This window comes from Taudactylus pleione, unplaced genomic scaffold (genome assembly GCF_031769625.1).
Source record: "Taudactylus pleione unplaced genomic scaffold, aTauple2 ptg000127l, whole genome shotgun sequence".
In the NCBI taxonomy this organism is placed as follows: domain Eukaryota; kingdom Metazoa; phylum Chordata; class Amphibia; order Anura; family Myobatrachidae; genus Taudactylus; species Taudactylus pleione.
In genome coordinates this window covers 8,570,043-8,597,226 of record NW_028284529.1, presented here as the reverse complement: position 1 = coordinate 8,597,226, position 27,184 = coordinate 8,570,043, and the positions used below count along the sequence as shown (strand labels likewise).

General features: G+C 41.0%; 2 protein-coding genes across 2 annotated transcripts in view; one reads left to right on the top strand and one right to left on the bottom strand.

Moving 5' to 3' along the window:
• Positions 1-27,184, bottom strand: part of IFT74 (intraflagellar transport 74) — a 112,433-nt gene that overhangs the window by 65,125 nt on the left and 20,124 nt on the right. Inside the window, exons 7-8 of the mRNA XM_088472650.1 lie at positions 25,513-25,572; positions 23,440-23,501 (exon numbers count right to left, since the gene is read on the bottom strand). Of these exons, the coding sequence (XP_088328776.1) occupies positions 23,440-23,501; positions 25,513-25,572 (122 nt within the window). The remainder of the gene's footprint in view (positions 1-23,439; positions 23,502-25,512; positions 25,573-27,184) is intronic.
• On the top strand, positions 639-18,270 carry LRRC19 (leucine rich repeat containing 19). The gene is made up of 4 exons (XM_088472649.1): positions 639-707; positions 1,872-2,391; positions 4,419-4,625; positions 17,954-18,270. Exons 1-4 carry the CDS (start codon positions 639-641, stop codon positions 18,268-18,270), a joined length of 1,113 nt encoding a protein of 370 aa, XP_088328775.1.

The following is a 27,184-nucleotide window of genomic DNA, read 5'->3' as shown; positions in this document are numbered from 1 at the left end:
GGGGACTGAGCATGACCTGTTCTGTGCAGCCAGAGCCCCCTAACCCGCAATCTGATTGACAGGCTGCGGACGTTTGGTGGCATAGATTGGGTGGCACCAGGCAGCGTTCCTGAAACAATTTTAATGGCAGTGCCGAGGACAGTGTCTGTATCTTATTATGCAGATTTACTGGCCTCGGCTACGGATATGAAACAGTAATTCTGAGTAACCTGAGGGTTTCTCAGATTGCCAATGTTCTTCCAAGTGATCTGATTCTGCGTCCTCAGACACAGTAGCAGATCACAGAAGATTGCAGGAGGTGTCTATTAACACAAGATGCCTCCTACAGCATTAGCATATTTACATACAGAATCTATGTCCAAAGACGTAGCTGCTGTGTGCACTGCGTCAATCTAATGAAGGTTAATGGGCCGCCCAATGCGGGCCCCTGAAATCTGTCAGGTTGCCTATCCCTGCTCTAAATCATCTAGAATTACTGGTACATTTCAGACCTCCAAGTTTGCCCAAAGTAGGTAAGTCATATGGAGGCTGCTTGAACTGCTCTGAAGTGAAACAGATAATACTGGTAAAGAAAACAGTAATGAAAAGATGGCTGTATTACAAAAGTAAACTAATACTATTCACTCCAGGCAGTAAAGATGAAAATCCTTCTGCTGATGATGTGGTGTGGCAGTATCTGGGCCCAGCTCCAATGTAACTATTCAGTGGTAAGTATTTATCCTCAATGATACACATTTCCATGTCAGCCACTACAGCTATAGTAATAATAAAATGATAAATCAGGCTTACAAAAGGATTTCCTTATTTATAATCCAAGTGCACTAATTAATGGGCAGAGCAACCTTAAAGTGTTGCTTTCTTACAATTTTACAATTTATAGCTATTTATAATAAAAATATTTAATACAAAGTCATATATCCAAACAATGTAGTTAACCTATGCTTTCATCCAGGAAAGTACTAAATAAAAACAGTATTTTGCCCAAAATCATATGGAAAAAAAAAAGATAGCATTGCATGTAATAACCACTTACAATTTTGGATGGTTTGCACATCTGAAAGTTAAAATAGACTTTAAGAGCAATAATACCTCATTCATTTGCACCAATATTCATAAATATTACCCATTGTTTTTGCTATATTTAAGAGTTGGATGATACATTATTTTATGTATGCAAATTGGCTTTTTAAAGAACAGCTACATCCCTTATTGAATCATGAAGGGCTAGATATACTATTGCACCGTTTGTCAAAGCTGCAGATGATCAGACATGACAGATTGATTTAAATGGACAACTGAAGGAAATGCTAAACCAGTCTGGTATAGCATTTATTTCTGTTGCCGCTTTAAATCCATTATTCAAAGCCGACAATCGACACCTTTAACAAACCGCATAGTTGTAAATCTACCCCGAAGAGCCCTAAACGCAGATTGTGTAGAACTATTCTTGCTGAATAAAAGTGTATATTGTATGTTTTTCATATATGTACTGATAGTTGAAGAGAAAAGAGTATGGTTATTATTTTTGTATGTTGTTTTTTTATATGATGTTTGTAAGAAAAAACAAAGCAATTACAATGATTTGGTAATAAAAAATAATGTATTATCAAAATGTAAAAAAAAAAAAAAAAATCAGTCTGGCTCCAAAAGAATAAAACACATTTGGGCCAAAAGAAGTAACCTTTTTCTTTTTGTACGTTTAGCAAGTCTTAATATTTTTCAACAATTTCCAATTTTTTTCTTTATATTCTCTAGTGAAATACTTGGGTTTGAAAGTTAGATAGTTAGATGTAGTTTCATATCATTTGTAGGAACATATGCTACAGAAAGTACCTTAAGCTTCACAATATGATGTTTATTTTTATCCACAGGAATATGTTCTTATAAAGTGTAACCTGACAGCCATTCCTACAAATATTTCAAATAATATCACACAACTAAATCTAACTCAAAACAGTATCTCCTTAGATGATGTAAATAAAAAAGCCCTGTTACACTATCCTAATTTGACAGAACTGATACTCGCCGAGAACAAAATCACAAACCTGCCAAATAAGTCCTTTGCTGGTCTTTCAAAACTTCTGATCTTGATTCTTAAAAACAACTACATAACATCTATGGAAGAAATGTCATTTGATGGACTGGAAAACCTGCAGATTTTGGATCTTAGCTACAATCAAATAGCTCAACTACCGGGAAGCACCCATTTGCCATTCCAGGACCTAAAAGTTTTATACCTACAAAACAACCGCTTAACAAACCTGGATATAAAAGAGTCACTAAAGGATTTGAAAGCCGTCCTGAATATAACACTTAGTGGGAATCCATGGAACTGCGACTGCTCCCTTATGAATCTGTCAGTGTGGTTAAATGACGACAATGTAATTCTTGGTAAGTTGCTTAAGACAGCTAAATGAACAAATAAATAAAAAATATTCTATAAAACTAGAGTAGGCTTAAGTAGTGTAGTAGTATACAATAACATATTTAAAGCTACTAATTTCAGCTAACCACCTGTAAATAGTTGTGAAGGGAAGTGAGGAATTTTTTTAAAGTTGATTTTGTGCATTCATTAGACTTTGCTATGGGGTTTAGAGCATACTTGCCAACTCTCCTTGATTGCTACTATTTCAGGGAGTCTCCCTGACAATCTCCCTGAAGAGTCTAGCAATCTCCCTGATTGCACCTTACACCCATTATGATGCGGTTATATAAATTAAAAAAAAAAAAGAGATATAATTTAGACAGTCAAATGGGATCATTAGTATAATTTCCCTGCATTGGTTATAAGGCACAATGATACCTATGGCTATACGGCACAATGATCCCTATGGCTACATGCATTGTCTGTACAGTATCAGAGTGTTTTCATCACCATGTAGATCTTACGGACAGATTTGGATCTGTAAATTTTATGACACGCCTCTCAGATGTAGCAGTACACGCTCACGTTACTGCCATGGTCATAGGTGCTGCTTTCACAATCTCCCTGAACTGTTTTTTCAAAAGTAGGCAAGTGTGGTTTAGAGATATCATATGACATCTCTGAGGCAGTGCCTTATTAAATCTTACTGATCAAAACTATATAGTTTTGAACAGTAACATTTAACAGTACTTGATCACTAGCCGTTTAAATCTGGTGATACAGCTAATATTAATATTAAATGATTAAGTAGACCAATTACATCTACATACTTACAGAAATGAGGTTTTCTATCCAGACTAACAAATCAGTTGTGCTTTATTTGTGGTACATATTAAAAACTGTCAAAAAAAGAGAGTACGATAACAGAAAGTTTACTTTTAAGATATCTAAAACACAGATACATTACTGTCATTCAGGATGGCAATTTGAGCTAAATGTAAAGTTGTATTGGGCAGAGGAGTTTAACCTGCCACCATTTGTTTTGTTTTGATGTGCAATTCTGCTATTATTCAGGAAAGGTCAACAGTCTGCTTCACTGAAGATTGATTAAGTAACCAGATCCATAGTTTTAACTAATATAGGCTGTTCAGCCCTATCACTGAGATTTTCTTGGGGAAAAAAAAAAAAAAAGTACAAATTGTGATACATTAGCCAGCCTTTTCCAATAGATTCACTATAGGACACTTAATATAATAAAATACTTTAAAGTGTACTATGCCTCATACCTGATAAACTGCATAATCATTGGACTGGCCCATAAAATAACTATTTTACAGAGTTAGAATTGGCCAATTGAGATTTACAATTGGGCGAAATAGATGCCTCTGCTGCCTTTTCAACATAATAAAAAAAACTAAATAATAATTAATAAAATATTAAATGGGAATATAGAAAAAGTCGGCATGAGCAATATGTATAAAGCATGATCACTTCATAACAGACCTTATTTATATAAAAAAGGGTATCTGGATGACAGGTCAACAGTAAAAAAGTTGACAATTAATAGATCAACACCAAATGGCTAATATGCCATAAGGCAACAGGGAAAAAAGTTGACTGGCAAAAGGTTGACAGGTACAAAAGGTCAACAGGGACAAATAGTCGACACACCAATGGTCGATTCATTTTTCCCAACATTTTTAAGGTTAGAGGTTAGGCACTTGGGGGTGGGTTAGGGTTAGGCTACGGGAGGAGACAGGTTAGGGTTAGACTACAATTAGGTTTAGGCACCTGGTGGAGGATTAGGCACCAGGGGGAAGGTTAGGATTAGTTTTAAAATGAAAAAAAATAAAATGTCGACAATTTGTCCCTATCGACATTTTACCTGTTGACCTGTACATTGTCAACCTAATAACCGTCGATCTCTTATACCACACCCAAGAAAAAGGATCAGGATTTGGAATTGACAAAATAAATTAAATTCAAAATATTTTCATTTACTTTAGATTTTGACGTAGTCCACAATATTGATGTTCTGTTGCTTGTTGTGCAGAAAATGAGAATAACACTGTGTGTGCTACGCCATTGAATATGGCCACCTTAAATATTAAAGCAATCAAGACAGTACCAGAGTACATTCTAAACTGTAATGGGAACAGTGACGTTACAAGGACCACAGCACCAGCTATATCCTCTAAACATCCAACATCTGATCTTTTGTCTACAGTGACCAATGGAACGAACACCACATCTACCAAAGGTATGTAAGGGAGGCCATTGTGAATATTCCAGTTTATACCATACATTGCATTAACAAAGTATTCTCACTCCCTCATTAATATACATTGCTGATGCCAGTTTGTCATTCCAAACAAATTAACCTTAGTTTACACGTAAACATAGTCTAAGAGGGGTATTCAATATGAAACGTTAACTTCACTGTCGAAGTTAACGTTTCATATCGGAGTTTTTACTTCCGTTAAAATATCGGGCGCGCACCCGCTTATCCCCGTATTCAATATAAAATTAACGAAAACGGGAGCCTCCGAAGTTGGATTTGCATAAAGTTACAAATTTTTCCTTAAAAAAATTGTAAGACCCCCCTATAGTTGTAAAAACATGGGGGATCACTATGGGTACCCCCATTTTAGCCTTTAAATGAAAGTCGGGGATTTAAATAGCAGCAGCAGGTGTTTTTTTCCAACATTGAAGAAGTGATGCAGAAGAGCACTTAGGTTTTTTTTTTCGTTTTCTAAACTAAGTTTTTAAAAATTCTGCAATAGTGCACCTGCCGCTATAAATCTATTCTAGAAAACACCTGCCGCATACTTGCAGAATAGCCCTGAACCTATTTCCCTATTGTTAATCATTTTTTTCCCATTTTTTTTTTCACCCCAATTTTTAAATACATTTTTTGGGGTGTCCCTATTTTTTTTTTAAACTTTTTTTGACACAGTCCTTTTTTAAATGTCATTCCCAGGGGTGCAGGCTATTTTTTTTAAGCCTGCACCCCTAAACCCCAATTCTGCACTTTTTTTCGACACCTATTCAATGGTGAAAAGTTATCACCATTTTTTATCAAAGACTTTTCAAAACTGCGATAAGTCTTTGAAATTGAATACGGTGTAAAACTAAAACCTGCGATAATAACGTCATAAGTGCGATATTAACGCAAAAACTATGTTATCGCTCCCATATTGAATACCCCTAATAAAATACAACTTTGTTTGTAGATGTAAACCCCCTGATACTGGGTATAAATTGTTTACAATAAGGTGGTGTATGGTGCACAACACTTACTCTCTTACTCTGCTCTGGCTGGTCATAGGTTAGACATAGGTACTAGTGGGTCCCCTAAATCAGAGTCGTAACTAGGGTGGTGCGACCAGTGCTATGGCACAGGGCCTCGCAGGCCAGGGGGTGCTGTTTGGGCCTGTCAATTTTCCTGTTTATCATCATTCTCACTTGTAGCTTCCACTTTTTTTATCCCCAGCATCCCCTATCTCTTCCCTGGCCCTTTTCCATGAGGCCATGGCCCTATTTCAGGAGCACTCTTATGTCCCTACTTAAAAAAATGGGGAGGGGGGCAAAAATGCTCTCTCTGGCACAGGGCACCAAAAAGTCTAGTTACGGCTCTGCCCTAAATACTCATATGTTTAAACAATGTAGTAGAGTGGATACCAATACATGTGCCAGTGCAGCGCATGTAGATAACTTGGCCATTCCATAAAAACAAGTAATGAAATAATCTGAAAAATGCAAACTTTAGTAAACAAAACTCCTCTTCTCCAGCACAAAGCATTATAGTTATGTAGTAGGCCATCTTACAATTTGCCAACTCCTCTTGCACAATAATCGTATCCTTACATTAGACCACAGAAGATCAATTTAGCTCTCTCCAGGAAAGTACTTTGTTACAATGGCATATGTTGGAAAACAGAAGTACATACCAGGACATTCTGGGACCAGTAGTGCCACAGCATCACAGGTTGCAATCTCTCACACAACAAGGCACACAGTGGACTGTCACATAAGGTTCCTGCACCATGTACCCTCCATCAGGGATGCACTCTCTGGGTGCGCTATCCCATTCTTGCTGGGGACCCTCAGAATCTCCACACTGTTAGTTTCTGAGACTCCATGCAACAGTACCCTCTTAACTATGGGGACACTTCTCAGGGGGTTCTACAATACGAGGGCTAGTCTTAATGGTGAACCACTCACCCACTTTCGCCTACCAACAAGATTACTACACATTGTGTTGTTCTTCTGGGGTAACCCTGAAGAAGGGAATCCCCTGTCAATGGGCTCTGGATACTACCAAGGTTTCTCACTGTGGCACCTATCTCTTTCATGTGCCCTCTATTGCGGTTGACTGAACTACCCCTCTTGTAATCAGCAGGGGTCACGAACGTGCTGCAGGGACAGTATGAAAGGGATTCTTACAGCAGGTACCAGAAGGTGGGGCTTAAGCCCAGGGGACAGGGCTCAAGTTAGGCACCTCTGAGTGCTTTATAGAGTTGGTCACAGATGCAAAATGTGACCAGCTCGAAATATATAAATCTGCAGGTCTGTTCGGAGTCTGGAGACTGCCTGGGAATCCCATGGAGGGGCACGGTGCCAGTGATGTGATTAAGGCAGTGCCACAGCACTTAGCCATAGAAGGGGCATGAGATGGCTCTGAGGTATATAAAGGGGCATGATAGAGCTCTGAGGTACATAAAGGACTCAGGCTTGACATAAAGGTATGAGGGGGCTTAGGCCTGACATAAGGGCATGAGGGGGCTCAGGCCTGACACAAGGGCATGAGGAGGCTCTGGCCTGACATTTTAGGGCATAAGGAGGTTCTGGGGCATTTAAAGGGACATAAATGGACTCAGGCATATAAAGGAGCACAAGGGGGCTCTCTGTTAGAGTGGTAAAAAAAAAAGTTAATCTGTCAAATAAAATGCTTGTAACACTAAGCGTCCGTTTAAAAAATGTGCATGCCAGTAATTTATTTATTTTTTAAACAGTTACAATTTACGTTCAACTTTTTGTTCATATGGCTGCATTTTATTATTTTTGTACAGTACCAACAAATGGCTCCATTGGATTACACCTATGCCACATTTATATGGGACCATGGTCTATCTGAAATCTGGGAGTGCTCTCAAAGTTACCAATTTTGCCCTTAAACTAGCACTACATCAAACAATTAAACCTGTTTCTGTATTGCAGAAAGAAACCCCCAAAAATTTTATAGGAAAATTGTCAACCCCCTCCAAAAAAAAAAAAAGCACTTTATTTTTCTTTTTGTTCCGCAAATTAAAATACCAACACAGGGACGAAACTAGGATATCTGTCACCCCGGTGCAAGGTAGCAATTTTGCGCTTGCTCCTCCATAAAGCAGTGCACTACTCAGACGTCCCTGGTATAGTGACTTACATTATTCCATACACCATAATGCCCATTACACATTATGCCACACACTGTAATGCCTATCACCAAAGTGCCACTTACATATTTGCCCGACACCATTTTATGCCCCACAGTAATGCTTCTAATTACTTTAAAATGACCTGCTCGTTGCCAGGGGGTTTATGCTTGTTGCCAGGGGTTACATGCTCGTTGCCATGGGGTTTCATGCTCGTTGCCATGGGGGTTTATGCTCGTTGCCAGGGCTTACATGCTCATTGCCAGGGGGTTTCATGCTTGTTGTCAGTGGATTTATGCTTGTTACCAGGGGTTTCATGCTCACTGCCAGGAGTTAAATGCTTGTTGCCATGGGGTTCCATGCTTGTTGCCATGGGGTTCCATGCTCGTTGCCATGGGGTTCCATGCTCGTTGCCATGGGGTTTATGCTCGTTTCCAGGGGGGTTTATACTCGTTGCCAGGGGATTTGAAGGGAGAAGATGCAGCTCTCAGCATCTTCTCCCTGCAGCGCCAGCGTTCCCGGCACTTCCGGGAACGCTGTGTGCATTTTGCTCTGCTAACAGACACTAGAGGTCCAGTAGGACCTCTAGCATCTGTCTCTTCCTTGGCGGCGGCCATTTTTGGATGGCTGTTTTCAGCAGGGTCCATGCAGACGGCTAGTCTGCATTGAATCTGCTGAAAACGGCCATCCAAAAATGACCGCCGCTAAGGAAGAGACAGACACTAGAGGTCCAGTAAGGATCTCTAGCATTAGTCTCCTCTTCGGCGGCGGCCATTTTCAGATGGCCGAGTCAGCTTTTTCACCCCCCCGCAATCCCCACTCGGTGCACGTGCACCTCTAGCCCCCCCCTAGTTGCGGCCCTGACCAACACTTGAGGATGAATATTTATGATTTGATAATTATTTAACAAAATAGAAACATATAGCAATGCAGTATTGCCAAGATGTGTCACAGCAGCACTTTGTTTAAACAAGTTTGTCAATCAACCCAACCTATTCTTATCAAAGTACAGTAATAATAAAGATAAGGGAAAGCAGGGAGCAGTTCACAGATTTATTGATTCTGAAGTGACAAACAACAAGTAGGGTTATTCCAATATTCTTACAACATTTCACTCAACAGAAAATCTCAAATTAATTCTTAAAAAAAAAAATCTCACTATTTAAATAGTATGAACTGTAGGAATACTCTTAAACATTTTAAAATGTTTCATTTGTGCTTTAACACATAAAAAATAATATACCGGTAACGTGTTAAAAAAAAGTGCCCAAACTAGTACATTTGTAAAATGCCTTAGAAAAATACATCTCTCTGCAAAGATTAATGAGCATACCATTAACTTTGCAAACTTTTATTAGACTAGGTTCAACTAAATGTAGTGCCTTATGCAATATGATATATAGAGACTAAACCAGCCTGTGTACACTATGTAACAGTCATGCAGTATTGTTATACCTGTTCAAGCCATTATATAGTATATATTGTATACAGGATAAATGAGGACTAATCCAGCCTGTGTACAGTATGCACTAACCATGCAATATTCAGTTATCCCCATACATGCCAATTATGCAGTAAATGTTGTGTACAGGATAAATGAGAACTAATCCAGCCTGTGTATAGTATGCATTAGCAGTATACCCCACTATTGTAAAATTGCAAAGACTAGTGCTATGATCAATTGACCCTCTGGATTAACTCAAAATATCATGACCATTTCTCGGGCAAGATTTCTCATTTCTTATCTTTTAAAATCCCCACGTTGGCTGTTTTCAACATCACCATTGAATATCCACATTTCTTCTTGTGCCTTCACACTACTCACCCTAACCTCCTCTCTCGCCCTTTACCAGTACACTGACGCTGTTACTCATCAGAATAGCCACTGCCTTGATCTGTTTCCTCCGGACTAAGGCCCTGATTTAGACCTGCTCGCTGCCGCAAGCAGCTCGCAGGGTCTGTGAGTGTTTTTTTTTTTTCTCCAGGCCGCTCGCAAAGCTGTGGGTGTCCGCAGCTTATCGCGACCATCGGGCTTGCGACGAGACCCTGGGGTAGGGTCTCGACTGCCACAAGCCAGAGTGGACTCCCTGCTCTAATAGAGCAGGAAGTCCACTACTGACATCACTAGGATGTCAATAGGTCCTCCCACAAACGCCAGGCGTTCCTAAGGGAACGCCTGCGCTTGTGCAGCCACCCCCCCAACCGGCCTACAAAACGGGACGAGCTGTCACTCACCATCGACAGCCGCCCGTCTTGTAGCGAGCCCCGGAACGACTGAAGTTCAGTCGCTCGGCGGGGCTCGCGCATGCGCACACCGGACGCAGCGCATGCGCAGTGGCCAAACATCGAGCTGCTTGCGAGCGCTGTGTGCTCGTGAGCGGCTCTGAATCAGGCCCTAAGAGCAGGCAAAATTTATCTCTCTCGGTGCCAATCAACAATACAAGCCATAAAAGTTTCCCAAGTGCCGTCACCATTACCACATATACAAACATCTCCAAAAGTAATAGATGGGTACTAAATATAGTAGTGGCTTTCCTATCTTTCCTATTTTGAAGCTAATTTGCACAAGTTAGGTTGATAATTTGTAGTCTGGAGATAAGAACATACTCCAGAATTTTGGACAATTTTTCGACTGTGAGCAGGTCTGGGTACACACCGGCCGATATATTGGCCGATCAATTGATCGGCCAATATATTGTGCCCCTGTCGGCCAATGTGTACAGACGATATGTCTGTGAACAACGTCGTTCACAGACATATCGCATTGGCTGTGCTGCAGACATATCTGTCCATCGGCAAGTGTGTACCGGCAATCAGCCGTTCACCCGTACACAGGGGCGCCGATAGGGTGGGGAGCCGCGAGTGGGTACTACTTACCCGGGTACGGCACAGCTCCCCATTCACAGCAGCCCGGCACTCGCTGCTGTGTGCTGAGCTGCACTGAGAGACTGTCCGAGGCTGCTAAAGCAGCAGCCCGAGCAGTCTCCTATGCCAAAGGGGGCGAGCGATCATGCTGATCGCGCCCCCCATTGGCTGTGCTCGGGGAACACAGCGCCCCCCTCCCCAGCGCTGCGTTGCAAATGTTTTTGTTTTGTTTTCGAAGGGGGCGTGGCCACGCCTTCCACGATTAGGCCATGCCCCCTACTTGCACCCAGTCCGGCCCGACCCGCTGCAGCATGCAGAGGATGGTCGTTCAGTGTGTATGAACGACCATCATCTGCAGATCACTCGATCTGCAGATATATTGCTAAAGTGTGTACCCACCTTAACTTTGGCAGGGCTCACTCACCAGAGGCCTAGACTTGGCCATGTTGAGTTTTCCAATTTGGAGAGAATCTAGCACAGCAAAAAGGTCTCCTCTGTGAGAGGATGGAGGAGTAATGCTCATAGTATGAGAGCAATTGATCCTCATACCCTCTGAATTCTCATTTCTATTAATTATATACACAACTTTTCACCTCTCTGCAACAACTTCTCTACCCAATTTCTAAATTTTCCAATCTCCATTCTAATATGAAAACAAGCAAGCATAGTCACCAAGCGATCAGAATATAAACAGCCTTTGTATGCCAGGAATGGTGCAGTAGAACCCCAGTTCTCTACCTCGGCTCAGCCCCATAGCCCTCCTCTTTCAATAGTGGTGGTGGTTCCCACCAAGGGCAAACAATCAGCAAGCCTGTAGTGGCCACAATGAAATGATGGAAGAGCCCCACAATGCCAGAGAAGCAGCAATGAGTATTTCTTGTCAGCCCCCTCCATTCCGTGTCTCCTCTGCAACAGATAAAATATCACCGGAGTATGGTGACAAGCTAAAAGCGGATCAGGGCAACCACCAAACCAAATTGTAAGCAACGTTCCCCACTAGCAATGGTAAAGGAGTGGGAGGGATGTAGGTTCTCAAAAACTGAGTCACCAGGAGAGAAAGATAGTTAGGGAGTCGGAGCTGTATCTCGTCACAAATGATATGTTGCCGGTGGGAGAACAGGAGCACAGGAACATGTCACACTCTTGAAGGCATGCAGTAAAGTAGCCCAGTGAGCAGGAACTATAACAAAGAAACAAAATCAGGTGCAGAAAAAATAAAGGAAAGACCAGAAATCCCAGTATAGGGAAATTCAAAATCGTGTGAAACAGCTCTGCTTGTCAACACTACCATAAAAAAAATTACTATTAGCTAAATAGAATGGAAATCGACCACCATGAAATAATATATTTAACAGCGTGAGACAGTACAGGTGGCAATAGGTAACGCCACTCACAGCTGAGTATATAGCACCAATATTCACCAATGCAATGTCCAAATAATTATGAGCTGAAATGTCCAGCATGAATATCCAGTAGACAGCTAATAAATGGCACACAGATAGGAAATGCAGAATGACCTGTGTGTGGAAGGTGCCGCTGTTTTTTACAGCACCATATGAAGTGCAGCTGTAGCGGTCTGAATGGCAGAGACGCCCGTCTCTGAAAGGTGCAGTTGCAGTTTGCAGCAGAGTGAGGTCACTGTGTGCGCCTGTGCAGCAGAAAAACATGCCTCTGGAATGGACAGCTTGCAACAGCTTGGAAGTGCTGTAGCTCCATTGTCCAGACCTGAACAGCCGGCTGGGTCGACTAGCACTGGAAGGTGGTGTTATGTGAGCCAGAGAGGATCAGAGGTAAGCGGGAAGCCACCAACATCAACGCATTGCGTTCCTGGACTAGGAACTTTTTCAAGATCTTGCACACACATCTAAAACTGTTAAATAAATTAATATTTCATGGTGGTCAATTTTCATTCTTACTAGTCACTAATTAGTTTTAATAGTAGTGCTGACAACCAGGGCCAAAAGTAATAGGTGAGAGTTTAGAAAATGTGAGAGTTTAGCAGTAAATTCTCAAACTTTCTAAACTCCAAGAACATGCAATATCGCATGTTTGTCGGACTCAAAAAACTCACGATTTAACCTCTCATCCAGATGTTTTCCCATTTTGAAGGTAAAACTTGACCAATGTGAGAGTTTACTGCTAATCTCTTATATTATCTAAACTCTCACCCTATTACATTTGGCCCCTTGAGCAGTTTCACAATTGTTTAAAATGTTTCCAGTGAGCAGGAAGTCAATCGGTTTTGCCAGGTGCTAAAGAAGTTTAGCCACATTTTTAGGAGGCCTAAAGATGGGTACACACTGAGCGATGTGTACCCAACAGATAAGTCAGCCTGACGAGCCGACATATCGGATCCTGGCTACACATCAGAACAAGGTAATGAATGACGAAATGATCCTTTGTTCCATCCTTCACTACCTGTAACAGGGCCGCATGCAATATCGTCCAGTTGGATGAGCAGCACAGCCGACCAGACAATACCACATGCGACCGCGGAGCACGCATATTGGCTGATATGTCCTTTCCGGCCAAATCAGAACTACATATCACGCCGACATTGTCCAAGCTTAAAGGTGAGATTCCACTAAATCAGGATTTTATCCAGGAGTTAGGCTGGAGAGCAAGCAAGTAGCACATCACAACCAACCCCTAAGAGTATATTTACTAAAGTGTAGCATTACAGAAGTGGAGTTGTCCCCCATAGCAACCAATCAGATTCTATCTATTATCTTCTAGAAGGTGCTAGATAAATAAGTAGAATCTTATTGGTTGCTATGGCAACAACTCCACTTCTAAAAACCTGCACTAGTAAATATACCACCTAGAAAAGCACTTGATCTAGTGGTTCCAACTACAGTTCACACTCTGTCTACCATAATGACAGTTGTAGTACACACAAAAAAACCTCAATGCCTTCAAAAACTTTCTTGCAAAGTATAATGACATTGGCAAAAATGTCTAACATAATAAAGTTCTCAACTATATGGCTATCTACCGCTCATAACGACATGCTCGGGACATTGCCAGAAAAAAATAAATTTTTACAACCTCTGCTCAGGTTTCAAAGTCACTCTAAACACATTTGTTTTTGTTTTTTAAATCCCACACCAGCTTTTCAACTACCATCAATGACCAAGGTCTTGCTTTCTATTTAAAAGAAAGATTGATAAGATCAAACATGAAATGGTATCCTCTTCCTAGACCCACAACGTGCTCAATTCCTTCCCTGCACCATATGGCATCTTTTCTCCTTTTGATTACATAAATGAAGATAAAGGGCCCACAAATTAACCATACGCATCTTAAGTTGCCCTCCATCACCTATCCATATGCTTCGTTTGTTACTAGTCATCACCAGATCGCACTTGCACCAGCCCATAATTGGTGCAAATGATACGGCTGGAAGCAGGCATATTTACACATCTATAGCCCACAGTTCCGTAGACATGCCCTCACTGAGCTTGGGATGGGTACAGAATGCCAGAACTCGGCATCCCGACATGGTTAGGATACTGACATCTGTCGGTAGGTATCCTAACCCTACCCCTCTCTCCCTGCAGCCTAAACCTAACCACCTCCCCCCTCACGCAGCCTAAACCTAACCCTCCCCTCCTAGTACCTAACCCTAACCCTTTCTCCGAGTTCCTAAACCACCCCATTACTTACTGTCGGGATGCCAGCGCTAGGATTCTGGCAGGTGTCGGAATGCCAGCTACGGGATTCTGAGTGGTGTCGGGATTTTGGCGCCGGCATTCTGAGCGCTGGCATCCCGACAGCTGGGATAGTGACTATGGCCCTGATTCAGAGCCGGACGCTCTGACCAGAGCGCTCGCTCTGAATCAGGGCCCACCTCCATTAATATGGAGCGTCCTCCTGGACGCTCGTATAGCTGTGGGACACCACCCACAGAGCATATACGAGCGTGCAGGATGATGGTCGCGATGGTCTTGACCATCGCCACTGCGAGCAAAAGCCTGCGGTTGAGTTTTTCAACCGCAAGGCCAGGAGTGATTTTGGCTCCATCAGAGCCAACATCACTCCCACTGACATCACTAGTGATGTCAGTGGGGCCGGCTTCAGACGGTAGGCGTTCCCTTGGGAACGCCTCCGTCTGGCAGGCACGCCCACCAAAGGGGGCGTGCTGTCAGTCAACATCGACAGCACATCCCCTTTGATGAGACACTACGAGCGAAGGAAAGTCCTTCGCTCGTCGCGTCTCGCGCACGACGGAGCTCCCTCCGTCGTGCGCATGCGCAGTGCAGACCATCGACCACTTGCGAGCGGACAGCCGCTCGCGAGTGGGTCTGAATGAGGGCCTATATCCCCTGAACTTTACCTATGTGAAAACGCTGTGTTATAACCCAGTTAATACACCTCAGTTGCAAGTGGAGATGCCATCAAAATAAGTACGACTCTGTATTGCCTGTACATGTGTGTGCTCTGTTACAGAGAATGTGCAAAGCAAACAAATTACAAAATATGCTCTGCAAACATTTGTACACTGGACTCTGCATTAGCCTAAAAATATCTACTCTTTTCTCATCTTCCGACTCCACAACCTGTTAACTTGAACCTATCCCATAGGAAAACCAGTCAGATCCCAGTATCCTGAGATTATTACAGCCTTAACAAAAATGTGTAGTCTCTTTCTCTCGCTGCTATCTTTCCATCATTATTGAAGAATGCAGTGATAAATATTTAAAAAAAAAAAAAAAAAAGGAATTCTGACCCATACACTTTCTCAGATTACCATCCCATCTCTCAACCTTCTTGCCCATCAAAGCTTCTTGAAGGTTTGCCTATACAGGTTGAGTCTCCCATATCTAAATATTCCGAAATACAGAATATTCCGAAATACAGAATGTTTTTAGCATGACTGAGATAGTGAAACCTTTGCTGTTTAATGGTTCAATGTACACAAACTTTGTTTATTTTTTAATAATTTTGTGCCTTAAACAAAGTTTCTGTACATACATGAAATTCATTTGGGTTTCATATACACCTTATACACAGAGCCTGAAGGTTATTTTATACTTTATTTTTTAATAATTTTGTGCCTTAAATATCTCTATGTGGACAATACTCAAATGTATCTACCTTCTTTATATCACTTAAGCTAGCCATACACGGCACGATCCGTTGGATCGGCACGACATAGGTGCTATATTGTGCAGTGTATGAACACGATATCTCACCTGATATCGTGTTGCGTGCTCCCGCGGGATCGTACATTGCATCCCCAGATCTTCCGCAGGTTCATCAGATCTGGGATGCGATGTACGACCCAATTCAGATGGAGGAGGGGGGAGCGGTGACCGCCCTACACGGTGCATCACACAGTGTATGGGCACCTTCACGATCTTTGTTTTCCCACATTACTGAATATATTTTTTCTATTTCTTGGATATATTCTCATCATCTTAAAGTTAAACTTTTAAAAATATAAATAATAATATTTCTAACAACTACAATCTATTGTGAATGCAGTATTCAGACTCATTTTCCTTGTAAAATGTTTTTTTATTCTGCTTGTGCTCTACAAAATATCACTATACTGGTTCCTGGCATTTTACCAGATCCAATATAAAATATTTCTAACACCACCTGCACCAACCTCTCTTCGCCGGTTTCAAAATATCACCTAACTCAACCAGTCTGCCCTAAGCAAGATCTGCGTCTCTCACACGCCCTGATCACTTGCTTCCACTCCAGTTATAGGACTTTTTTCAGCAGCTCCCACTCAGCAGAATGCTCTTGCTCTCACCACAAGACCTTTCTCTAGTTTCCAAAGATTTAGGCATTCTATGAAAACTCACCTCTGCAGGAAAGCTCATCACATTCCCAAACAACCTTCTGAAACTATGCTGCACGATTACCAATGCTCTATACAGTTCATACAAAACTTAAATGTGTTCTCTATCTATTCTCAAATAACACTCTGATCCCTATACTGACATTGCTGTGTGACTTCATCAATCAGCACCACTAAACAGCCTTTCAGTCTAGCTGGACCAATATATTTCACTCAAACTCATGTATCAAACTCACATTGGGGCTTGATTCAGAGGTGGACTCAGAAGCGACTGTATCTATTGGCAGTTGCCCTTTATACAAATGCTGCTACAAAGTCCTTCCCTTATGTACATCCATGTATCCCAATGTGCAAGGACTAAGATGCCCACTACCAGCATCGGTAGACACTAAAATTACCAATTGGTGCGTGCTTAGACGCACCATCTAAACTTGCATCAGCACTATGGCAGGTAAAGTTTCTTGGTCAGAGTATGGGCTCCAACTATTACCGACACACACACAACACTCCCATAAGTCAGACTCTCTCTGTATGTCTGCTAAGCTACCTTCCAGTAACTGCCCAGGAACGCCCATCACTTTTCCAAGACATTGATGATACAGTCGATCGCAACAGCATCATTGTGTGTACACTCTGGGCCTGATTCAGACCCGCTTGCGAGCGCTCGCAAGCAAGACGATGTTGCCCGGGTCCGTCGTGCGCATGCGCGAGACCGGAATAACGACGGCCAAGCCGTCGTTATGGGTCTCGCACTAAAGGGGGCGTGCTGTCGATGTTGATTGACAGCACACCCCCTTTGGTGGGCGTGCTTGCCCAGACGGAGGCCGGCCCCACTGACATCACTAGTGATGTCAGTGGGAGTGCATTTGGCTCTGATAGAGCCAAAAGCACTCCAGGACTTGCGGCAGCGAGACCCTACCACAGGGTCTCGTCGCAAGCCCGATGGTCACGATGGTCTTGATCATCGCCCACAGCTATGTGAGCGGCCAGGAGGCCGCTCCAAAAAGGAGCAAGGACGGCCCTGATTCAGAGCGAGCGCTCTGTCAAAGCGTCCGGCTCTGAATCAGGGCCTCTGTGTAATGCATGCACCATATAAAAAATATCACCTACGTGAACATAGATATTGCGTGTGGCTCTGAATCAGGCCAATTGTCTTATAGATTGCCGTATATAAATTGTAAGCTTTGAAGTAGGGCCCTCTTATCCCTTTGTATGTCTGCTAATACCCAGCCTCATTTTATTATTACGTTTGTTCCCATTGCAAAGCACTACAGAATATGCTGGTCCTATATAAATAAGTTCCACAGGCAACTTAAACTTATCAGTGTGCACCAATTTAGTTCTGGGGTAATCAATACAACACATTTTGTACTATAAATTCTGAGGAATATCTAATATACACTTTTCAGCTTGAAGAATAGTTTGGCCATGTGCTTATGTTATGCACTGTGAGATTTAACTTTAACGTGATTTTAAAATGTTTTTATTCTTTAGCAGGAAACAGCTGGACATTCCTGGTGGGAGTGGTGGTTGTTGGTATTGTCACTTCATTACTGATATTAGCTGCCATCAAGTTCCCCAAATGGTACAGCTACCTGCTAAGTTACAACCATCATCGCCTAAAAGAGGAAGAACCTTATACGTTCGAAGAGGAATTCAACGTTGACTTTGATATGAGTACAAGTGTAAAAAACATAGATGAAGATGAAACTGTGATAGTCTTTGAGCAAACACATTCATTTGTGCCAGAAGAGGACGGATTTATAGAAGACAAATACATTGATGAACGGGATATAAGGGCAGAAATATAACTCTAACCTAAAACTTACTAGGCAATGACTTTCAACATGTGACAAATGCTTTATTTTCAAGAAGTATAGTATGATTTTTTATTTTTAAATATATACCTAAGATGTCCATTCATTCAGCGTTGTCTTCGATTTATTGTGCTGCTAAAATACATTTACCTTTATACAGATTCAAGAGAAAAGAACCTGAAGCACAATTCATTCTGCTATTCAGTTAGATTATATTTAGATCTTTATTTTATTTAATAAACAATTAACTTTCTGTATATAAAGAAAACTTCTAGTATAAACACAGAAAAATCCAAATGTAGCACAACCAGAGGGAGGTTAGGGTTAGGCACCACCAAGCAGGAACGTAACTAGACTTTTTGGTGCCCTGTGCCAGAAAGAGCATTGCCTATTTTTCAAATAGGGACATAAGACACGCACCCAAAAATGGGCCTTGGCCTCATGGGGAAAGGCCAGGGAATAGATAGGAGGCCAGGAGCTGCTGGGGATAAAAGAAGAGGAGGAAGCTAAAATGAGAATCATAATAAACAGAAAATAGATAAGCCCGTACAGCGCCCTCTGCCCTGAGGTGCCCTGTGCCATGACACAGGTAGCACTACCCTAGTTACAGCCCTGCCACCAAGGGAGGGTTAGGGAACTTACCAGACGTAGTCGGGATTTTCAACAGTCAGTCTTCCGGCATCTGTATTTGAACCGGCAGCTATTCAGCTGCTGGGATATCATACCCAACCCATACATACGCACACACACATATATATTTATTTATTATCATGGTTATGCTTAGTGTAATGAAAATTAAAATGTTTACAAAGTGCACAGGATTCACTATGAACATCAGAACATGGCCTCAATATATATATTTTTTGAGGACATGTTGTTCTGATGTTCCTAGTGCATCTTGTGCACTTTGTAAACACTTTAATTTTGATTACACTAAGCATAACCATGTTTTTATATAATATATATATATATATATATATATATATATATATATATATATATCTAAAAAAACATCAGTCCATTAGCAGTAACGCCTTATATATTTTTTAGTGTTGTATCATTTAATTTTTAGTCTTTATTTTTTCATTTCTCTTTATTATCAAATTATAAATATATGTTATGCAGCTTTGCTCGCGTGGATATAGGTTATTGCTCAGCGACAGTAGTGGCATCTAATATTGTGATGTATATTTTATATTGTAGACATTAAATTGCAAAATGTCTTTGTAAACTATATTTGCAGTTTTTCCTACAGGGATTAACACAAAAAAATATGCTTGGGTCTACTAACTCATGTGCAAGCCACTTAACCTACAGTAACACTCAAAGGTTGCAAGTAACATGATCAGCGAGTCTATGACATGTAGTATGTATTTGTGCACCATCTACTGGATTGACATGTGTACTGCAACTTCATGAGTCAAGATAAGCTGCCTGATTAGTGATTAATATACAGTTGCATTTTCCTGCAAAATAGATCTTGAGATATATATATATGTATTTATATACGCATACATATATAATGGTTTACTTTTGGGGTGTGCAATATATGTATATATTGTGTATATAAATATATATATATATACATACATACAGTCATTTTAAACTTGAGGAGCCTGTGCAAATTCCGATAAAAAAATGTTTTATCTCCATAGTTCATAAACATTACCTAAAAGAATATTTGTCCCAATAAAATTATATTTATATACATCTAGTCATTTTTGGCTTGAGGAGCCTGCACACTGCATGCGCCGAGTGTCAAGGGTCTGTTTGTTTCATTTATTGCGCCTCTCCCCGATGTCACATTGAAATAATACATACCTCAGTTTCTTTCTAGGTGACTAAGCTATAAAACACTGAAAACGCAATCTAAATTCATCCTGTAGTTTTTGCATGATGCCGGAGCAAACAGACAGACAAACAAAAAGTACATTTCTCCAAAATAATTTTTATATACAGACACAACCATTACAACTTTATTAAAAGTATAGATAAATATGTTATGTTTTTAAAAAGCAACTGAACACATGTCACAGTAGCTTGAACCCCATTTACACCGCATGCTGGACCTGGGATATTTCCAGAGCTTACATCTACCGGCGCTTGGAGGTTACATCATCTGCAGGCACCAGGAAATAATGCTCTCCCTATGCTGTGAACGGGACCCAGGTTGGATGACCCGGGATAGCCGTTTCCATGGAGCCCTACCTGGGTTTTACCCGCGTAAAACCCTGCTCGAGGCCCGGGGAGAAATGCCAGGTTGACCGGGAACTTTTTCCTAGGAACCTTTACCACTGAGCCATGACTCTGGTAGACACGGCAATAACCAGGGAGTTTGTGGTGGTGGAAAAGGGGTATTACTTTCATCTACTCTTTACTTCCAACAAGGGTACCTAACACTTGGTTGCTTACGCCCTGCTGCTTATTTTGAGTGTTATGATTGCTAATGCAGCAATGTGTATAAACCATGTCCTTGTCCTGCATTATATTGTACTGTAAGTCACTGGTTTCTTGTTCACTTATTTATATATTTTGTAAGGTGCTGCGGAACACTTGTGGCGCAATATTAAGGATAATAATAATACTAATAATAATATTGCATAGCTAAACATCATGTAGGGAGTACATGATTGCAGTGTTATGTCAACTCTGATGTCTTTCCTCCTCTGCAGCATGTAGCTGTTAGGAGGATAGTACTTTACTAACTAAACAAGCAAACAGTTACCGATAGCTTTGCAGACTTTTGCTTTACAGATGTCACAGCAATGCAGTCACAATTTTTGACTCATATAAGAACCCATCAGGACATTGTCATAAAATGGAGATGCAGTTGTCTGTAATGGAGCAGGGAAGGTGCTTTAGCTTTACTTTTTTTTAATAAAAATGTATTTGAAAGTCCAACTAACATAGAACAATGAAATTTACCATCATGCTTAATTTCTGAAAATGCACGGTGGTTATGATGGGTATTCAGTTAGTTGTGGTAAGCTTGATGTGCCAGCGTTCAGACCGTTCTTCTGTCACCTTGCGACCACAAACAGTGCAGGAAAATATGAGATGCTCGGTCACTATAATTAGCAGTGATGTAAGTAACCGAACATTACTGCTAATTGAATTATCCCCTTTGAGTCCTTTAACTCTAGCACATAAAGCAATAATCAGGCTCTATCTGTAACATTTCTCTCCTCTTCCTAGGTGTTCTAGTTGTGTGAACACATTAATCAAACAGTGATTACTATAATTGGCTGCCTCCAATAATGGTCTGAAGTTGGTAAAACACAGTAAACACTTAAACACAGGAACACCACTTCAGGCTTTGCAGTGAGAGAGAACTATGATATCAATGGGCAAATTGGCCATTGCGCTCACCAGCAATTCACCTGCTGGGCTGATGGGGCTGCATGTCGACCCGGTGATTTATTTCTTACGTCATGATTATAAAAATTTTTACATACCAATACTATCTGCATATACCGGTGGATTTTTGTTAATTCCTTCTGCATCTGTTTTCTTTTACTAATAAAATCAATGTTTTTAAACTAGATTTAAAAACAAACAAATGGAAATTCCCTTGGATTTATATGAGGTAACTAACTATTGGCATACACATAGCAAAGGGTAAGAACCAAGAATGTGGGAACAATAATATAGAAATTATATATGCAACAGTTAAAATTTTAGTAGGACAGTCTTGATTAACCAATGGCAACAGTGGAAAGTCACAAGCAGGACAGGGGTGTCATCCAACAAGAAATGAGAAGAAATGGGTTGATCTGGGTGTGTTAAATGTAGGGCATTGGGACATATGAGAGATTGTACCAAATTTAAAAAAAATAAAATAAAAAATGACTTCAATAAAAAGTATCTTTAAAAGAAACTTAAAAAAAAAGTTTGAAAAAAAATATCTATTTGTGTTACACACATTTAAAAATATTTTCAAAGAGAATCTGTCATCTGCACACAAAGCAGACAATTTATGTTCTGAAGCAACATTTATGAAAATGCAGCATTTGACGTTCACTAGGACCCAGTGCCCTATATACACACTTTAATGATGTCATTGGTTTCTACATGACAACTGTTCATCCCACAAAATGGCTGCTCCTCTGAATTTACACTATAGATGTACTTCATACACAATGTTATTTAAAGTACTTTTTGTAGCTTGCTACCCAATGCAAATCCATCTCATGTAGACTGTAATTCTGGAGGCAATGCTAGAGACTCCAAAAATGCTGGCTACTTTCCTGACAAGGCAATGGCCCTCCAGGGTTCTGCCATTGTTCTAATAAACAACCAGCTACAAAAACCACCAGAAGACTTTTCTGATTGATAAAATTACAGAAAGATGGTACTGATATTCATCTCAATGTGATACCAAATTTCACTTTGCGAAAAATGATCTTACCTGCAGTTTCACACAGCACGGCAGACTGGCATTAATTTAGTTATATAAATCTATACAGATAATCTGAATGCTGCCCCATCTCCCACTATCATCTGCAGTGGAAGCAGGAGTGCCACCCTGCTAATGGCTCCCACTGCGGAGGGGAGTAGAGAGCAACAACGTGGTTACTTTTATTTTAGTAAAACAGGTACCTTAATAGCATTGTACTTGTAAATAATTGTCACAATACATCCTGTAAACAATCATGCATCGTTGTCATGCCTTATGCTAAATCTTCCCTGATAATAGTTAGTTACTCACTTTTAAATAACTGCCATACATGTTGTAGTGGGAAGATCCAGCCAGGTATTAGTCTAGTTCAAGTAAGATAATGATAACAAATGTCTTATTGGTTACATGTTATACTACTATTAATAGCATAGAAAAGTCAGAACAGAAAATATACAAGGGCAGTTTCACTCCAGCTCGAGGTCCCATAGTAGCCTGGCATAATGACATTCTACAGGATATTAGAGAAATGTTGCTTATTGTTTCTGGCACCCCATAGATGTGTGAACAATGATATACTCACTGTAATACCTGGAAGTGTGAATAACTTCACCTTGTGCTGAATTAAATCTGCCCCAATGGTTCGGGTGCAGGCTAATTTTATTTGTCTACACATAAAGGATACAGAATCATTTTGTTGGTTGATCTCTGAATTTATACCAAGTCAGAGAAAATAAACCATGAAATTCTTTAGTAAAACTACTTACGCTTGTCTTTCTGTAAAAATGACATCTATGCTCTGGGCTTCCCGGTCATTCTGAGATTTTAGCTGTGATAAATAGGAATATAGGACATGTAAGATGTTTATATAAAGTGAAAAAAAAAATGCTTTAGTTACCATGTTCGCGAGGACAGAATATGCTTCATACAAAGGGCTTGATTCAGAGATGGACGGGTTTGCAGAGCCGCACAAAAGCCGCTGTGCAAATCCATCCATCTCAGATACAAATGCAGAATGGGGTGTCAGACATTTGCTATCCCAGCACTGCGACCAAGGTGTCGCTGCATTTGCGATCCCAGCACTGCGATCGACTTTGCAGGCTGGGATTACAATCGCGACACGCCTCCGTTTCCGGGAGCGGTGACCAGGCACGTCCCCGCATGACGATCATGCTGCGGCTTGGGAGGTCTGCGAGCGAGATCACAGGACCAGTCCTTCACAAGCGCAGAACGGGTCCTGCGCAGACGCAGAACCATAAACATCAGAGATGTGCGTTCATCCTTGGAGTTCTGAATCAGGCCCATAGTACCTTTTGCAACATGTATGTCATGAAAAGTCTACTATGCTTCCTTCATCTGGGAGAGAACATAATATATTTCGGAGCGCCTACTGAACATAATGAATGTAGGTCACAAGATAGACTTTTGCACGCTCCTCATTTACATATTACAATGATAGATTTGAAGCTCTCTTCCAGACATAGGGAGCTTACAGTTACTTTCTTCTTTTTAAGACATACACAGCGCATAAAGCACAATGTAAATGGTCTTTATTTAAAACTAGTAGTAGATAATAAGAATGTTAAGAGAAACATTTGGGTTCTGTAACCAGTTAGAAAGCAGTTTGTGTTTAGCCTCAAAATCTTCAGTACATAAGGAGCACGTCTTACTCAATGTTGTCTACTTTTTTGGATGATGAAGTTACTGGAAAGGAATGTCTAATGTTAAACTTCAGTACCAAAAAGTATATGCAGCACTAATAAATGGCACAGTGCACAAGAAGGGTGTGTTTGTCCCAAATCACTGGTATACGAAATATCTGCACTCCTTGCACATGATAAAGTGTGCGCTATGACAGTCTTGTCAGTGATAATAACCAGCTCTTATGAATGCATGGAAAACTATCAGTCTTGAGGTGTTTTGTCTGGAATGACAACAGTATACTGTACAGTCCTTTTATCCAACATACAGAGCAATATTGTCTCATGTGCAACAGCCGAAGGCCAGTATAAAATCACAGCATCATGCTGGGATACAATGCAGCCCTAGATACACCCAATAATACACAGCCAACCTATCCTTGAGCTGCTGTTGAAAGGGACTAACCTCACTAGATAAACTGATTCAGAGATGGATGCAATGGCGATATTTACGGAGATCGATTGTTTGCCAGTGCGCATGCGTATAAGTCGCAATGTGCACGCGCCGGGATTGCTATTATGTTCGTAGAGAGGATTCACTCGCAAAGTGAGTGACAGATAGTCAGTGTTTAGGGGTGGTAATTGTCTGCGGCTGGTCACACCTGCCATTAAGGCAAGATGGCCGGTCGATGTGCGTCGATGTTACTGATATTTACGCAGGTAAGGGATGTTGTACACATATGAGCAGGCAGCGATGGGTGTCATAATGCTCAGGTAAGCTTTGGAACTATTATCATATTTTTGCAATTCGTTCCAATGCAAAATCACAGCTGCGCTCACATTAGTGTCCATCTCTGAATCAGACCCATAGATTACAAGCACTTTATCAATCAGTAATCTCTAATTTGACTCCACTGTTTGAAGAACAGTAATTATTTTGGAGCAATTTATGAGCACAAGCTTCAATGAATACAGAAGATAAGTATTTTTTTTTTTTTTTTGTTTATAAAGGAGCCCCCCTCCTTTATAAACAAAAACAGGGCCCAAACAGGGGCCAAGCATGGGAGTTGCAACCCGAAACTTATACAAGTTGTCTTGTCGGTTATTGCTAAGCCTCGGGTAGAAAGGATCAGATGCAACCTTTGAAGTTCAAACTTAGATAATAATGACATCAAATAATAATAATAAACTATCACTTACTGTATTGTAGTCGTTTAGCACTTCCTCCATATCCATGTTAGTATTCAGTTTGTCTACCAGCTGTAAAATATACAAAACACTCTCCTTAGCTAGTAGCACACTTCATTGTTTATGTGTCGTATTACATGCATAATACAAGCCAATTTTTGCAAAATATTACAAAAAGATGTAAGTAATATAATGGTCTAAGGACCTCAAATGTGGCCCATCATCTACCACAAAGGCCACATATTACAACTTTACAAAGCAACTATGATCCTTGAAAGCAATTTTAACTGCTATCCCTAAACTTTGTACACTATTTACGGTTATAAACCGGACTTTCAAACAAACTTCATGCACTAAGTGTTTTATCACTAACCTGTCCCGCAGGTCATGTTTCTAATTGTACTTGCATTTTGGAATTGATGCATGGATATCGCCATTTTGGATCTTGTCAGCTGACCATATCCCCTCCAGTCAGAGTGCTCCCTAGCACAGTTGACTCTGGCAGCCAATCAGTGATCTGTAGCACCTATGTAAACCCTTCCTGTTCACCAGCTCACTGCCAGAGCAACAAGTCAAATTGCTGAATTCCTGGCTCCTGTTTAGCAGTAAGTCTGCAATTCCTAGTGTGATTACATTGTCTCAGTATTGCTGGGTTTTCTCTCCTCAAGCACCAGCACTGCTGAGCTTTCCAAGCTACATTATTATTTATGTGATTCCTGTGTATCTTCCCAGCTAAGCCTCAGTGTTTCAAGCTTTTCTCCTATTATTCCTGTGTCACAAGCTCAGAACTGCTTCCAGCTTCACCTCACTGATTACAAGACTCTTTAGTGTGCTTAAGTACTGAGCCTGCTGGAATATGCCCCTGAATTCTACAGTCTTGTTTATATGCCTGCATCTTATGCCGGGTACACACTAGACGACATTGTAGACGAATTTGCCGGTAACGACAATCGTTATGACAAATTTGTTAAGTTGTCCAGGATGTACTGACGATGTCACTGATTATGCATGCACTCGCACGATGTCAGTGACCTCGTCCATTGTAGGTCTGATGGGCGATATTGTCAGTGGGGGCCATGCTGCTGAATGCAACATGGCCCTGCCGTCGTTCAGTCATCGGCAAGTGTGTATGCACTTGCCGATGCTGGCACCCTGCCGGGTCCCGGTGCGAGATTGTGCTTCCACCCGTCAACCTCACCTAATCTAACTCCAGTGTGCTCCTGCTTGCTGTTTTCAAGTCCTGCAGAGTTCAGTTCATATCTATATTTAACCAGTTGCATTCTACTCTCTGGAAAAGTGCACCCTTCAATCTCCTGCAGATTTCCTGGATCCATGTATGCAGTTACCTTTGATATTTCTGTAAGCAAGTTATCTATCTGCTTTGTGTGCTAGTTTCAGCCTTTTACTGTATGCTCATTCTAAAGGACATTAACATTTCAGTTCTGTGCTGCAAGCACAGTGTCCTCCTGACAGTTCTAGAATACCTCTGCAGCAAGCACATTTCCTCAGCTTTCTACCACAGTATTAGCACTACATATACAGATGCAGTCTTCAAGTGTCCTAAAGTTCTGCTACATTTATTGATCCTAGCTCGACTCCCAGCATTACTGTTTCTAGTCTTGTACCACTGGTCACAGTCCAGTTTCCAGCTTTCGTCTCACTGGTTCCAGCCCGGTGTACAGTT

What these genes read in the sequence shown, in the direction of transcription:
- LRRC19 (XM_088472649.1), top strand. Translation starts at nt 639, where the DNA reads ATGAAAATCCTTCTGCTGATGATGTGGTGTGGCAGTATCTGGGCCCAG. An exon ending in TCCAATGTAACTATTCAGTG is followed by an intron (nt 708 to 1,871) that starts GTAAGTATTTAT and finishes TTTTATCCACAG; the next exon opens with GAATATGTTCTTATAAAGTG. An exon ending in GAACACCACATCTACCAAAG is followed by an intron (nt 4,626 to 17,953) that starts GTATGTAAGGGA and finishes TTTATTCTTTAG; the next exon opens with CAGGAAACAGCTGGACATTC.